The sequence below is a fragment of the Ailuropoda melanoleuca genome, chromosome 13 (assembly GCF_002007445.2).
Source record: "Ailuropoda melanoleuca isolate Jingjing chromosome 13, ASM200744v2, whole genome shotgun sequence".
Taxonomy (NCBI): domain Eukaryota; kingdom Metazoa; phylum Chordata; class Mammalia; order Carnivora; family Ursidae; genus Ailuropoda; species Ailuropoda melanoleuca.
This window is the reverse complement of record NC_048230.1, coordinates 32112542-32127293: the sequence shown is the minus strand read 5'-3', so window position 1 is coordinate 32127293 and position 14752 is coordinate 32112542. Positions and strand designations below refer to the sequence as shown.

At 44.0% G+C, this 14752-nt stretch overlaps 1 protein-coding gene across 9 annotated transcripts in view; it reads left to right on the top strand.

The window, feature by feature from the left end:
• PITPNC1 (phosphatidylinositol transfer protein cytoplasmic 1) overlaps nucleotides 1-14752 on the top strand; it is a 237959-nt gene that overhangs the window by 27981 nt on the left and 195226 nt on the right. For 2 of the 9 annotated variants that reach the window (XM_019805305.2, XM_011231567.3), the window contains exon 1: nucleotides 2674-3193. The exons of 6 other annotated variants lie outside the window; for them this stretch is intronic. In XM_019805305.2, coding sequence (XP_019660864.1) covers nucleotides 3162-3193 — 32 coding nt within the window. In that variant the 5' untranslated portion in view covers nucleotides 2674-3161. Of the gene's footprint in view, nucleotides 1-2673; nucleotides 3194-14752 lie in introns of those variants that run through there. One more of the 9 variants, XM_034641406.1, reaches the window with a different exon arrangement.

The following is a 14752-nucleotide window of genomic DNA, read 5'->3' as shown; positions in this document are numbered from 1 at the left end:
TTGTTTATGGCAGTGCTGCTCTGCTGGTCCTGGGAGAAGACAATTTTACATTTAAATAGAATATTCTAACTTTGCTTAGTAAGTAGTGACCTAAAAATTATAGTGCACGGAGCCGGAATTTCAGTGTTTTCACGCAAAGAGTTCTATCACAAGAGCCTCCCCTTTTTCATTCTTTGGCTGGATAGGCAGATTTACATGTTGCATGAAACAGTCTTGCTGGAGGGGGAGGAAACAAACAAGAAATCAGCAACTGAGTATGGGGTCATTTTAGGAATCCTAGTTATTAGTGTGATCATGATGAGAACGAATGCCCTTGACCACAGGACATGGACACAGTGTGATCCCGTGGGTTATTGTTTAGGATTAGGTTGGCATTACAAAGTAACTGGTTCTGTCTATGCCAGCTGACCTGGTAAGGGGCAGAGTATCCTCTGGCCCAGATTCACACTGGGTTGCCCATTCAGTGAAATTAAGCAGGGACTGTGGCTCACAACCACGAGGAAGGGCTTGTTTAGGGAGAGAAAAATTGTGAAAGCAAAAAGAAAGATGGCCATGTGAAGTTGGAAAAGACAGGCAGGTATAGCGGCTGAGGGGGGAAAAATAGGTACATATGGTGGAGAAATGGAAGTGCTCTCCATTGCTCCTTCAGCTGCATCTCCTTGGCACTGATTCTAGAAGTTTCCTATTTCTGGGGCCGAGCATAGATATGGTGCATTTCCTAGGAAGACAGATTTATATCCAGCATACAGCATCTCAAATTGCTGTGCCAGACTCATGGATCCTTTTCTGTGTCCTTGCCTCAAGTTTTGTGGGTTCGGTGCATGCTTCAGATGTAAGAGCTAGCCAGACTTTCCTACCTCCTGGGACACTTTCTAGTTTTGACCTTAAATATGAGATCAGGAAAATTCTGAGAAAAGGAAGACCCTCTTTTTCCTGAATTACACAGTACGTTGACTCATTAAACAACAAGAACAAAAAAGCCATTTTGTTCCAGAATGATCCACGTGTGGCTGCACTTAAAGCACAAAGTGATCAGAGACCAGTCACGCTTTCATTTTGCTTTGTGCTCATGGGCCTGACATTCTTCTGTCTTTGATCCCTGAGTGGGTGGCAGGAAAACAATGCTTTTCAGATTGGAGCTAAAAAAAGGCACTCTGTGGTAGGGAATATATTTTATTGATCAATGATTAGTGAGTCTTTTTATGACATGCTTGGTATTAAATATGATTCAAAAACCTTCAAAGGAAGGTTCTCAGGAATTACTAAGTCATGGCCTGTCGGCATGCCTCTAAACACAGCCGGACACCTTGGAGCGGGAATCTCTGTGTGCAGCCAAGTTTCTAAATTCTTGGGGGGGCGTACAGAGAGGAAGCAGTTCAGTTTCCTATTTGTGTTTTTATTTACATGCCATTGCCTGACATTTAATATATTTTCTCATTCTAGGAGCACTTAAGTCTCAATACTCAGGCTTATTTTCCAGTATTTCTTCAGATCAAATCATTCGTCCTTTACTTGTGTCCGTATGTAGTGGAAAGAAAATCAATGCCTCATCTGGGTCCTACTTCGTAATGAAGCTAGTAAGAGTCTCATCAGCCATGAGTAATATGTTATTCATGATGTTAGTGAGGACATACTCAGCTCCAGTCTCTTTGGTGGGCTCTGTAGGGTCCTTGTGGGGGTGGAAGGGAGGATGGCACTTAATTCTGGAGACCGCTGCATAGCCCTCTCTGGCTTCCTCTCACATGGGCTGCGAGAAGGCTTTCTTCTTTGTGGCACTAGTGAGGACTTGGCAGATGGAACAAGACTTGTTAGTTTTTTACCCTGTGTTGGATTCATCCACACATACAGCCCATATCTAGGATGTACGGCTTTTACCTGGGTGCCAAAGACTTGAAACAGAGGACGGTAACTCCGGAACCCATTTATGTTGTTTCAAAACCCTTGTGCGTTGTGTGGTATCGAGAGAAGGCATGTTCCTCTACCAGATAGCCCTCACCCAGATTATGACTGTTCTTAAATCACTTTGCCTAAAGCTGTCATCTTGCTTGGCCTTAGTGAAGTTACTTTATTTATTTTTTTTCTTTTCCAATTTGTATTTAAATTCTAGGTGGTTGACATATTGTGTAATATTGGTCTCAGGAGTAGAATTCAGTGACTCATCACTTACATACAACACCCAGTGCTCATCACAAGTGTCTTCCCTAATACCCGTAACAGTCCACCCCCACCCACCTCCTGTCATTAACCCTCAGTTTGTTCTCTATTGTTAAGAGTTTCTTGTGATTTGTTTCCTTTTCTCTTTTTTTCCCACTTCTCATATGTTCATCTGTTTTGTTTCTTACATTCCAAATATGAGTGAAGTCATGTGGTATTTGTCTTTCTCAGATTGACTTATGTCACTTAGCATAATACCTTCTAGTTCCATCCACGTGGTTGCAAATGGCAAGATTTCATTCTTTTTGATGGCTGAGTAATATTCCAATATAGAAATATGCCATGTCTTCCTTATCCATACATCAGTCAGTGGACATTTGGGCTTTTCCCACCATTTGGCTATTGTTGATAATGCTGCTGTAAACATTGGGGTGCGTGTACCCTTTCAAATCTGTTTTCTATATCCTTGTAAATACCTAGTACTGCAATTGCTGTGTCATGGGGTAGTTCTGTTTTTAACTTTCTGGGGACCCTCCATACTGTTTTCTAGAGTGGCTGTACCAGTTTGCATTCCCACCAACAGTGTTAAGAGGGGTGAAGTTAACTTTAATCTTGAAATGTGGCAAAGATGCAGTGACCATCTAGTAAATATCAAGTTGTGGGAATACAGTGATGAATGAGCCAGCAAATCCTTCCTTGACGGGGCTCACAGTCTTGTAGGGTCAAGGCAATTATAGAGACCTTCCAGAAATAGTATTGAGAGGCAAATTCCACATGTAGGTGATGCATGAGGGTGACAGGAAATGACCTCAAATTGAAGTTAAGATGCACAGTAGGAGAGATGAGCCAAGAATCCGTGAACCCTCAGAACCCAGCAAGTGAGCCGGTAGAATTTGCAGGAAGTATGACTCAATTGTGACTGTAATGAAGAAGGCTTAAGCCAAGTCATCTGAAGAAACGACATGCTAGCATATGCTTCGAAAGAATAAAAGGAGAGATGAAACAGCATGTTCCCAGACCTCTCCCAGGAAGACAGGAGGTCAGAGACCTTTGACATTGTCTGACTACTGTTTTGTAGAGTCGGGGGTCGGGGATGGGAGGAAGGGACAAAACTAGGCTTTGGAGCCAGACTAAGTTTGAATCCCAGTTCTGCCACTTCTTATTAAGTGTTTGACCTTGAACAGGTCACTTCAACTCCCTAAGCTTCAATTTGCTCATCCTTAAAAATGGGCTGAAAAGTAGTGATTGTGTGTACATGCCTAAATGGAATATACGTTTAGTAGGTGTTAGCTCTGCTATCAGGGTTGGAGCTCAGGTTTGAACCCAGCTATGTCTTGGTTCTGGGACTCCCAAGACTTCAGCATACTTGCTTTTTTTTTTTTTTAAATATAGAAAAGAATATAAGGAAGAGCTGTATTTTAATTGTATTACTGTTCAGTTGCCCACTGTTTTGATGGGTTGAACAAAGTCCATTGATTCTTTGTGGAGGAGTGTTTGCTGGAGAGTGTGAGTCAGGCATCTGCATTATTAACTTGTCCAGAAGCTTTTTGTGGCAGATTGATTTAAAAAGCCCCCAACAAAACAGAGGATTTTATTTAATAGAAATATTGTCAAGATGACACTGAGATTTGGGTTTGGCTTTCAGATCATATGTTTCAAGTCAGATAAAGGTCTTTCCCCTGACAGACATGAGACCCATGATGTGCTGAAAATTCTGTCCGCTCCAAAGGCCTTGCATGGGGGAGGTGATATTCACCTGCAGCATCCTTGTGACCTTGCTCAGCAGGTGTGGCTTTCTCAGCAGGTGAGGACAGGGGCTTGGTATAGAGAGTTGGGGAGAAATCTGGTGGCCAGGATTTTCAGCCTACAAGGGTGTGTGGTCTGCCTGAGTTTGAATGTGGATGGGTGTGTGCCCAGGTATGTGTCTGGGTTTCCATCCAAAGGCAAAGGCCAAGTAGAAGAAAGTTGCTAAAAGAAAAAGAGTTTTAAAAGCAGGCTCCAGATTTGTATCCAGCCTGTAAGGAATATGCAGCCCAAGTTCTGCTTGCAGAGAGTTGCACTGTTACTTTTTTTAAAAAATGATTTTATTTATTTATTTATTTGTTTGTTTGAAAGAGAGCACAAGTGAGAGAGAACACGAGCAGAGGGAGGGGCAGAGGAAGAGGGAGAGCAGACTCGCCGCTGAGCAGAGAGCCCCATGGAGTGTCCAGTCCAGGGACTCTGGGATCATGACCTGAGCCGAAAGCAGATGCCCAACCGACTGAGCCACCCAGGTGTCCCTGCAGTGTTACTTTTTGGGTGTCTTTATCCTCGTCTAGGTTCAGTACTGAAACATCCAGATTGGTGTTATAGGGGAGGTTTTGAGTAGATTCCTTGCGACCCTGAAAGTCACACTTCTCTGAAATTGGCTTAACACCAATCCAGACTCCACTGGCGTTCCTGTTATATTTTACAGCTATTCATATGCGCCCCTTAATAAATGACCTCTGTAGAGGGAGAATAATCACCAGTTCATTGTACAGGAGGAAAAGGCCCTCAGAAATGGCCAGAACTTATTCAGTATATGCCACCTGTTACGGAGGCACATTGCTTCCACAGAAATCCTTGCTTATAGGCAAACTTTCTCTTAAAGGGTCAGCAAGTAACTATTTTTGGCTCTGTAGGCCATCACACGTCTTGTCACAATCATTCAGCTCTGCTGTTGTAGCTCAGAAACAGCCATAGACAGTGGTTTATTGGAATGAATGTGAATGTGTTTCAGTAAAACTTTATTTAACCAAATGGGCCACTAGCCTGCAGTCCCTGGCGTGCTGAAATCAGCTTGGATTATCATAAACTTCCTGGACCCCTGCGAGTATGAAAAACATACTTTGGAGTAAGAAGCTCATTTGACTATAATAGAGAAAAAGAGTTTCCATATTTACATATCTTAGTGTTTTCTTTTTCTTTCTTTCTTTTTTTTTTTTTTTAAGATTTTATTTATTTATTTGAAAGAGAGAACGCAAGCAGACAGAGGAGCAGAGAGAGGGAGAAGGACAAATAGACTCTGTGCTGAGCGCAGGGCCCGACCTGGGGCTCTACCCCATGACCCTGAGATCATGACCTGAGCCGAAATCCAGAGTCCACCGCTTGACCAACTGAGCCACCCAGGCGCCCCTATCACAATGTTTTCTCACAACTTAATTTTTACATAAGTGGTCCACATTTATTTCCTGGAAACTGGATCCCTATAAAAGCTTGGTAAGGGCACCCGTGTTTGGTATGAAACAAATTAATCGATGTTTGAATTCTTACTCCCTTTGAAGTTAATTTTCACATGCCAGCAAGGTTCTCAGTAGCATGTTTCATGCATTTCTCCTCTGTAGCAGACGCAAGCCTGAGATCCCTCAAACTCTTTAGTGCCATCCCAGGTGACTCTCCTAATCCTGAGCCAGTCTCCCACAATTCCCGCGGGAGAAGTTCTCCTGGTTGTCTGGGATGAGTCCACACTAGCATGGAGGGCTTTGTGGTGTTGTGAGACCACCCTGGCTACTTTATTCCGCCCCCACAGTTTACACTTTCTCACTAGTGAAACCTGCTCTGACCCCACCGCTCTCACAAGAGGAGTGCAAGCTGGATTTGCCATATTTTCAAAGTCATCCTCCGTTGCACATGAACATTGGCTGCACCCCGAGCTTGGCTGTGAACTGATTATTCGCACCAGGACCTGTTAACGCAAGTTCCTTCACTCCCAAGACTAAAAATAAACCATATCTAACACTTGGAAGCAAAATTCCAGGCGAATATATCATCTGATTTGATTGAATCTTCGTTGAAAATGTTAATGATGGAATCAGATGCTTACCTTTAAGGTGGAAGACTGCATTTTTCCTGTGAGTGGGTGGGTAGAAATCAATTCCACCTATCAGTGGATGTAATCAGAGATTGATGGATGCCTGAGCATCTGAAGTGACACTAGTTGGTTTTGTTTGAGGGCATCTCCCCTCTACCCCCATGCCATGGAGGGACGGTCTTCTATTTAAATCATGCTGCCAGCGCTATAGGATTTAGGGGTGTTTAGTGTTTGTGTGTCCAGCTAGTGTCTTCTATGATAGGGAACCAGACTGTCCCTAGGAGATACAGATATTAATTACAGTCATTTGTGAATAATGGGATTATAGATGACTTCTGTGATTTTTCTATGTTTTACAACTGTTCAATAACGAAAATGTATTACTCAAGAAAAACTGTGCTGAGACTTTCCAAATTTTTTGACCGTAACCCACAGTAAGGAGTACATTTTACAACCTGACTCAGGTCAAACCTGCATTTACGTGTTTATAAAATTAAAACAAGAGTTTCATGAAACATTAGTTAACCTTTTTGCTACCTGTCCTTAGCTCTGATGGTTTTTTTTCCTACTTGTCTATTCTATTTTATCGAAGGCAAAGAAAGAAAGGAGAGGGCGTAGGTATTGACCGACTAAAATGATTTCATGAGCTACTGATGGGTAAATTGAAAAATACTGATTATAGTGCAGTGGTGCCAGTCTTTTATTTCATGGGTCAGTAAAATTTCAGAAGAAATTTCATTGATTGATATAAGATCATCCACTTATGATGTTGCAGAAAAAGGATATTCTAAAACTTATATTGTGATTCCTTCATTAATTTTTCATGCTTGTTTTCATGATTTGGGGGAAATTTTCATGTCAAAATATCCTTTCTTTTATGAAAGAATATTTCAACATGACACATTGAAAAGGGTATAGTTTAGGGATTTCAGTAGTGAATAAATTTAGCTTTGTGACAACAGACTGCACTCGCTTTGTGTTTTTTTCCCTTCTGGCAATGAACCTTTACAAACTTGGCGATACAGTAGCATTTAGGAATCATCGAGGAGTCATCAATGTTGCCAAAAGAGCATTGCTTTGGAACACCCAATTTCAGGGACCGGTTCTGAATCCCAGCTACTCGGGGCACATCCCTCAACTTTTCTTTTCTTTTTCTTTTTCTTTTTTTTTTAAGATTTTATTTATTTATGTGACAGGGAGACAGCCAGCGAGAGAGGGAACACAGCAGGGGAGAGGGAGAGGAAGAAGCAGACTCCCAGCCAAGGAGCCCGATGTGGGACTCGATCCTGGAATGCCGGGATCACGCCCTGAGCCGAAGGCAGACGCTTAACGACTGCGCTACCCAGGCGCCCCGTTCAACTTTTCTGAACCTCATTTTGCCCATCTGCAAAAGGGGTACCTTTCAGAGGTGTAGAGATAAGATTAATAGAGAGTTTAAGACAGTTTCCAATGCAAAGGAGTTTACAAACGTTAACCTCTCAGAATTATTCCCTCCCTCTGCTGCTTTCGGGATATGAAAACTTGGAGCGTTGAAAGAAGTCTGTTATGTGTTCCACGTGATGATGTGGTATCCCATGAAGGATCCTTAACATGAAAAACACTTGTGTATTTGTTTCCTGTCTACCCTCAAGTTTACCCGTTTTCACCTCCTGTCAGCCTCTTTCTACGATAGCATTCGCGACAGCACCACAGCTCGCCGGGCAGTTTGGTTCTGGGGGTACGATGAGAAAAATTCCTTGATAGTACAGTGAGGTTGCCGTTTTTAAACTGCAGTTTTTCAGCTGCGGTTTTGGCTGGTGAGGACTTGGAAGTTGAGCGGAAAAGTAAGACTAGGGAAAGGATGTGCTTAAAATAGATCTCATGCGCCTTCTGTTTAATTACATGGTAATTTGTCAAACAGACTAGTTTCTGTGGCCTTGACTGCTGATAGAGGTTTGTCCCCCATCACAGCTCCTCTTCAAAGCAGGAGCACGGAGACACGCAGAGTTCACACATCTCCACACATACTTGATCTGCAAGGGCTCAGTGCCGATCGTTTCGTCTAATCTCATGCCTTTCTCGACAGCGGACTATATATTTATTTCAGCAGGAACACCTTTATTTAAAGTCTCCTTTGTGGTGGGGTACCTGGGTAGCTTGGTGGGTTGGGCGACTGACTCTTGGTTTTGGCTCTGGTCATGATATCAGGGTGCTGGGATCGAATCCAGCCGTGTGCTCAGTGGGGAGTCTGCTTGGGATTCTCTCTCTCCCTCCCCCCCACCTAAAAATAATAAATAAATAGAGTGTCCTCTCTTTGGCAAATATCTTTATCAGATATTTTCAGTTTTGTCCAGAAACCGACCACACCCACACTACCTCTTATTTCCCCAGTGGATTCGCTCTCCAGGAAAGCTCCAATCATCTCAAACTCTCAGGAAATGAGCTGGGTGTTCCTGGTAAGGGAGGTTTACCCAGAGCATGTAAATGTTTCTAGAATGTTTCCTGTAGTCATAGCTAATGTTTCTATGGGCTTGTTGTATTCCAGAAACTTTGTTACTGTCTTTAGGAACATTATCTTGTTTACTCCTAAGAAAAAATAAATACTTCCCTGCCTTGACTTCTTCAGAGATCTTTGTAAATGTCATCTGTCATAGTGTGTTCTGCCTACCAATTTCAGGTACGTGGGGACTGTTGTTTTCTTGCAGCTTACCACTATTTAGTAAGTGAGTATTATGTGCCAGGCACTGCTCTGAGCACTAAGGATATGCAACAATGACTAAAACAAACTCCCTGTCTTCTGCTGGGGGTGGTGGGAGAGATCCAGGCAATAACATATAAGCATACAAAACATACAAATACAATGTCAGGGAGAGATTTTTTTAAAAAGCAGAGTAAAGGGACAGAGGGCAGGCATGGGGAGAGAGATGGGAGAAGGTCTTTGATGAGGTGACATTTGAACAGAGACCCGAATGAATCACAGAATAGGACTTGCAGATGTTTGGCAAAAGGGCCATTTGCTCCTGCACTAAATAGTTTCCCTTCTGCCTTTTTCTTTTCTTTCTTTCTTTCTTTCTTTTTTTTTTAAGATTTCATTTATTTATTTGAGAGAGAGAGAGAGCACAAGCAGGGGGAGGAGCAGAGGGAGAGGGAGAAGCAGACTCCCCACTGGGCAGGGAGCCTGAGACTTAAGACTCCATCCCAGGACCCTGGCATTATGACCTGAGCCAAAGACAGGCACTTAACCAATTGAGCCACTTAGGCTCCCCCTCCTTCTTCTGCTTTTGATCCTTTTCTTATTTTCTCCTTGCCATCACCATCAGATATGGGCTTAGTGGAGCCAGACTGAGGGAAGCCAGCTCTAGAAAGGCATCAGCTGGCTAATGGCATTGCTCCTGGGGCTTAGAACAGGACCTGGCTCTCTGGGAGATGGAGCTGAGCAAGGCTGGGGCCCAGAAGCACAAGCTATGTCTGGTTTAAGAGAGAGCCTTGATTACAGGTGTTAAGCAGGCAAGAGCTCAGTGCTTAGGACCAGGCTGCAGGTTGAGAATGAGTCTTGTAGCCACAGTACTTCATGCTGACACCTCAGACTTGGAGCCAGAGTCCAGTGTCCCCTCCCCATGTTTATAGAGGATGACCAGAAACTACTGTGCATTCCACTGAATGCAGTCTGCTTTGGCCACACTGTCTCGTGCTCTCTGTCCATTCTGCACTTGTTGATTGCCTCCTCTGCCTGAGAACTCAGCTACAAAAGGAAGCCCCACCCCCACTCAAGCGGACTTTCCTCATCCGGCCCCCAAAGGCCTCTTACATCACCTGTAGATGCCCTGTGGCAAAGTGCTGTAATCTTTGCTTGGGAGGCCGGCCAAGACAGGAAAGCCAATAGAATGGGGTCTAGAGTCAGACCGCCTGGTGTGAACCCTGTCTTCCCTTGGGCAAGTTACCCTATCTCAGTTACTTCACCTGTAAAATAGGAATAATAACAGTACCTACCTTGTAGGATTGTTGTGAGATAAAATCCGCAGAACAGTTCTGGCCTCCTAAGTGTTAGTACTTTTTACGTATCTGTATCCCCTCACTAAACTGTGAAGCCCTCATTGGGCTGACAATCTATTGTAGGACACACACTGTAAATTAGCAAACGTGGAAGTAAGTAAGATGTAAGATTTTATGTATTTATTTGACAGATATGGAGCGAGAAAGAGCACAAGCAGGGGGAGAGGCAGGCAGAGGGAGAGGGAGAAAGACGCTCCCCGCTGAGCAGATTATGACCTGGGCTGAAGGCAGACACTTAACCAAGTGAGCCCCCCAGGGCCCCCACATGTGTTATTTTAAATAGGATGGGTGGAGAAGGCTTTTTTGAGGATTTTAAATTTGAGCAATGGTCTGATCCATATGACAATCTGGAGGACGGTTGTCCAGAGGGAGGGATCAGTGAGTGCTGGAATGACCTTGGTGTGTTTGGGCAAGAAAGTGAGTAAAGGGAAAGCTGGGTGCACCAGGAGGAGAGCAGGAAGTGGTGAGGTAGGGAGGGAGAACAAAGGGAAGTTGGGAAGTACACCTAGGGCAGACTGTAGGGCTTTGGAAGGTGGCCAGGAGTTTGGGAAATGTTCTCTTACAGTGGGAGCCACTGAGATTCGTAAGCAGGGGAGTGATATGATTTGATTTGTACTTATTATATAATACGTATAAAATATATAACTATATATATTTAGCTGTGTATAATTATATATATATATATTGTTTGCTGTGTGGAAAGTTGAGATAACAGTGGGAGCAGGGGTAAAAGTCGGGCGCTTGGGATTCTTGGACTTCTGCGGATGCTGAGGTAAAGGGGATTTGTCCTGACAGCTTTTTTTGGGAAGATGGGGAATCAGTAGTGGGTTGAATAGTGTCCCCTCAAACATCACATCCACCTGGAACCTCAGAATGAGACTTTATTTGGAAATAGGGTCATTGTAGATATAATTATTAAGGACCTTGAGGTGAAATCATTTTGGGTTGAAATCCAATGACTGGTGTCCCTTAGAAGAAGAGAGGACACAGAGAGGTACTGAAGACGCCACGCGAAGACACGTGGCAGAGATTGGAGGGATGCAGCCACACACCAAGGGACACCAGGGGCCACCAGAAGCTGAAGGAGGGGAGGAAGGATTCTTCCCTAGAGCCTTCAGAGGAAGTATGGCCCTGCTACTGCCTCGATTGTGGGCTTCTAGCCTCCAGAACTGTGGGAGAGTAAATTTCTGTTGCTTCAAGCCCTGCAGTCTATAGTATCCTGTTACCACGGTAACGGGGGACTGATACACTTCCTAAGGGTCTTTGGTGTCAGGAGATTTGCACTGGGGTGGGGGCGGGGGGCGTGGTCTTACCAGGATCGCGGGTAGCTCTGTAGACCTCCCTTAAGGTCAGGGAGGGTGGTATTACTAGGAACTTGAAGGAGCACTAGGAGCCTGAGGAGGCTTCTGATGAATGTGGTAGAATGAATGAATGAATGAATGAATGAATGAATGAATGAATGAATGAGTGAATGGATGAGTGAATGAATGAATGAATAGGCCCAAGACTGGGCCGTTAAATACGATAATCATAACTGGCCATCCATAGGGCGTGGGTTCTGCAAGTCAGTGCAGCCACCACCCCTTCTGCTGTGTGTCCTCTAAACTCTTGTGGGTTGAGAAACCAGATTAAGGTCTTTGTTAGAATTCAGGTGCAGAGGACAGAGTGAGGGCCTAAATGACTTTCTAATGCATAGTAGGTGTGGGTTTTAGAATCTGGACTTTTAACATCGATTTTCCAAGCCCAGCGGTAATTTCTCCTTCCTCCCTTTTAAATGTTCATTAGCTAGGTCAACTTAGGGGAGCTGGAGGAGTGCAATCGAGAAGCGCCGTCCACGGCCCCAGCAACAAAGAGCAGTCCTGCCATGGGCTTATTGCTCCTGTTCTTTTTTGGTTTAGTGCTGAAAGTGCTGAAAAGGGAGAGGAAACCCCAGGCCACAAAAATTTAATTTTATTGTAATCCTGCCAGAGGTCCACCCCCTCTGCTCCTGTTCTTTTGGCCTGTCTTATAGAAAATGTATATGGACCAAGATCAAGCTTTTTTCTTTTTTTTTTTTTAATTAAACAAATGGACTGCATTCTCCTGTAAAACGTGGGTTCAAACGGTGATGCCCTGGAAACCTGGCCCTTAGTCTCAGTGATTCGAATTCCTGGCTTCTGGACACACAGTAGGTGCTGAATGAATGCTTCTTTTATTGAAATCAGGGCTGAAATGGCAAACCTGGTTAGGGATGTGTACCTGGACGGAGTCAATTTCTGTGTCAGTTTCTCTTCTGTGTTCATTGATCAGCATCCTAATGTTGATTTTTTTTATTAATCAAACACTGTATTTAGTTAATAAAAAAAAACCCCACAGAATATGAATCAAAACAGCTGTGTTTGCTGTTGGTGTGGCCGTTCACCTCCTCATCCCGGGGTATGTCATAACAGTACCACATTCGTAGAAACAAAAGTTTAGAAATAAAAAGGATGACTTTTCTCCCTGCAGCTACCGGTGACAACCCACAGCCTCAGCTCAGAGTATTTATTTAATTTTGTGTCTGGTAATGGGGCTCGGAGATAATTTTGTGAAGCAGATGTGTGAAGATCTGATTATTGTGGGAGCTCATTTCTTGTAAAAATAAATGTATTCTACAGCCTTGGGCAGGGGGCACGACATTACTCTTAGATGCTTCCTTGGTAAGTGTGCTTGGATATATTCACGAATTGCAAGAAAGTTTTTGCAGCATTTTCCAGTTATCACCTTTTGCCACATTTCTTGCTTATAAGCATCCTGGCCAGGGGTGAATAAAGAAGGAAGATAAAGGAAAAGACAAAACGGAACAACAATGACAACAACAAACAAAAGAAGGAAAGAAGCAAATAAGAAACTGAAAACAAACACCTCTTTCCCAGAAGGCAGTATAGAAAACTCCAGAGCTGGGAGGAAGGTGAAAAGTCAAACAGCAATGAGAGCACAAGCTTCATTCAGGTGATCACCGGTCACCAGCAGCCTGAAGCAGAGCCAAACTGAGGGTGAGGCCAGTGAGACATGCCTCTTGGGCGCAAAGAACTCATCAATAATATTTTAATACGAGATACTTAAAAAAAAATTTTAATTAGCACAAATACCCCATGATGAACAAAATATTAAAACGTCGAAGGCTGGCTCTCACTCTGCACTGGTGGACTCGACCTCATTCACCTCCCTCTGAGCAAAAGTGAGGTAATCGAGAGCTTGAAAGGAAAAGTTTCTCATTCCTCTAAGGCTGGCTTTGCTCCGGGTTTGGAATCTAGCTCTGTCTGGAGCAGCTCCGTGACCTCAGGCAAATGACTTAACCTCTCTGAGCTGCTTTTTGTAAAACGAAGAGAACGCTTTCCGTCTGCCGGGCTTTTGGGTGGTTTAAGAATTCTGCCCCGGGAGCACTGGGTGCATAGCAGACTCTCACTAAAGCCACATTCATTATTATTCACAGAGAATTAAGTTCTCAAGGAGACCCAGGCGGGTACCACCTAAGCACACAAGCCTCTCACACAGCTGTCAGGGTTAACACAGCTTTGTTTTCACTTTGTGGGGTGTATCAGTCGAGCCCCGTGCCTGTGCTTTGAACACTCATACATCCGTTCAACTGTTAAGTAACCCATTTCCTGTTTAGTCATAGCTTCTTGCCTGGGCCTCGCCACGGGCCCCAAGTTGTCATCTCTGTACCTCCCTCTCAGAGCCCCTGAGCCTTCTGAAGCCATCTAGAAGTTAGGTTTCGTAACGGCTTTTGTTTATGAAGGTCTCCTTGGCCATTGTCAGTCTCTCTTGAGCCGATTTCTACATGTGGTGATTCATCTGGATGACGCCTCCTTCTTATTGTCCCTTGAACTGTCCACAGTCCTGAGCTGGCCTTTGATTTGCACCACGGAGATGGAGCAAATGTTCTTATCGCGTAAGGCTGAAGCTAACATGAGCAGAGTGGGAATCAGGGGAGGAGGGCGCAGTGGAAGCACAGTTAATATTTGATACGGAAAACTGTCAAGCAGTTCACTTATCTCTCCAATTGTACGAGGAAGCTGGAAACAACAATTTTGTCAGCCTTTCTTCTAATCTGATTAGAGCTGCCGGGACTAGGAGCTGAGCCCTTACTTTATTCTCCTCCTTGGTCCTAAGGATGCGAAAGGAGATGGGAGGATGACAGGAGAGTGTCACTCCAATATCCTACTAGACTTTGGGGGTCTTAGTCATCATTCATGGCTTGTGTGTGTTGAATATCCATGCGTGTGCGCAGTGCTTCATTGAGGGAGGCAGTGTGAAGTAGGAACCACACATTTCTGGTTTCAGTCGTGTGTGCTTTGGATTTAAGCTCTTCTTTTCCACTTAGTTAATAGGAACTTATTGGGTTGGGTGCAAAATGATACAAAAGGTGAGCTGAATGGGATTTTTGCCCCTGAAGCATTTAGGTTGTAGTTGGGTAGAATAAATTCTGCTCGAGCTGAGCCCTAGGCTCACACTCCTTCCTGCATTTCCACCTCTCTCTTGTCTGCCCTAGAAATGTTGCTTGAATCCAGCCTCTCCTCTTTCTCCCTCTGGGCATTTGCTCTTGCTTTTTAGGGCAGTCCCTCTTCATTTACTGCCCGGTCTATTGAGAGCCCTGCTGAGCCATATTGGAGCCCGAGGCCAAAAAGGCTGTGTGTCCCTCTGTGCACTTATCAAAATATCCTCCCATATTGTGAACCGAGTGGGAAAAGTTAATAAAAGCTCTACAATATT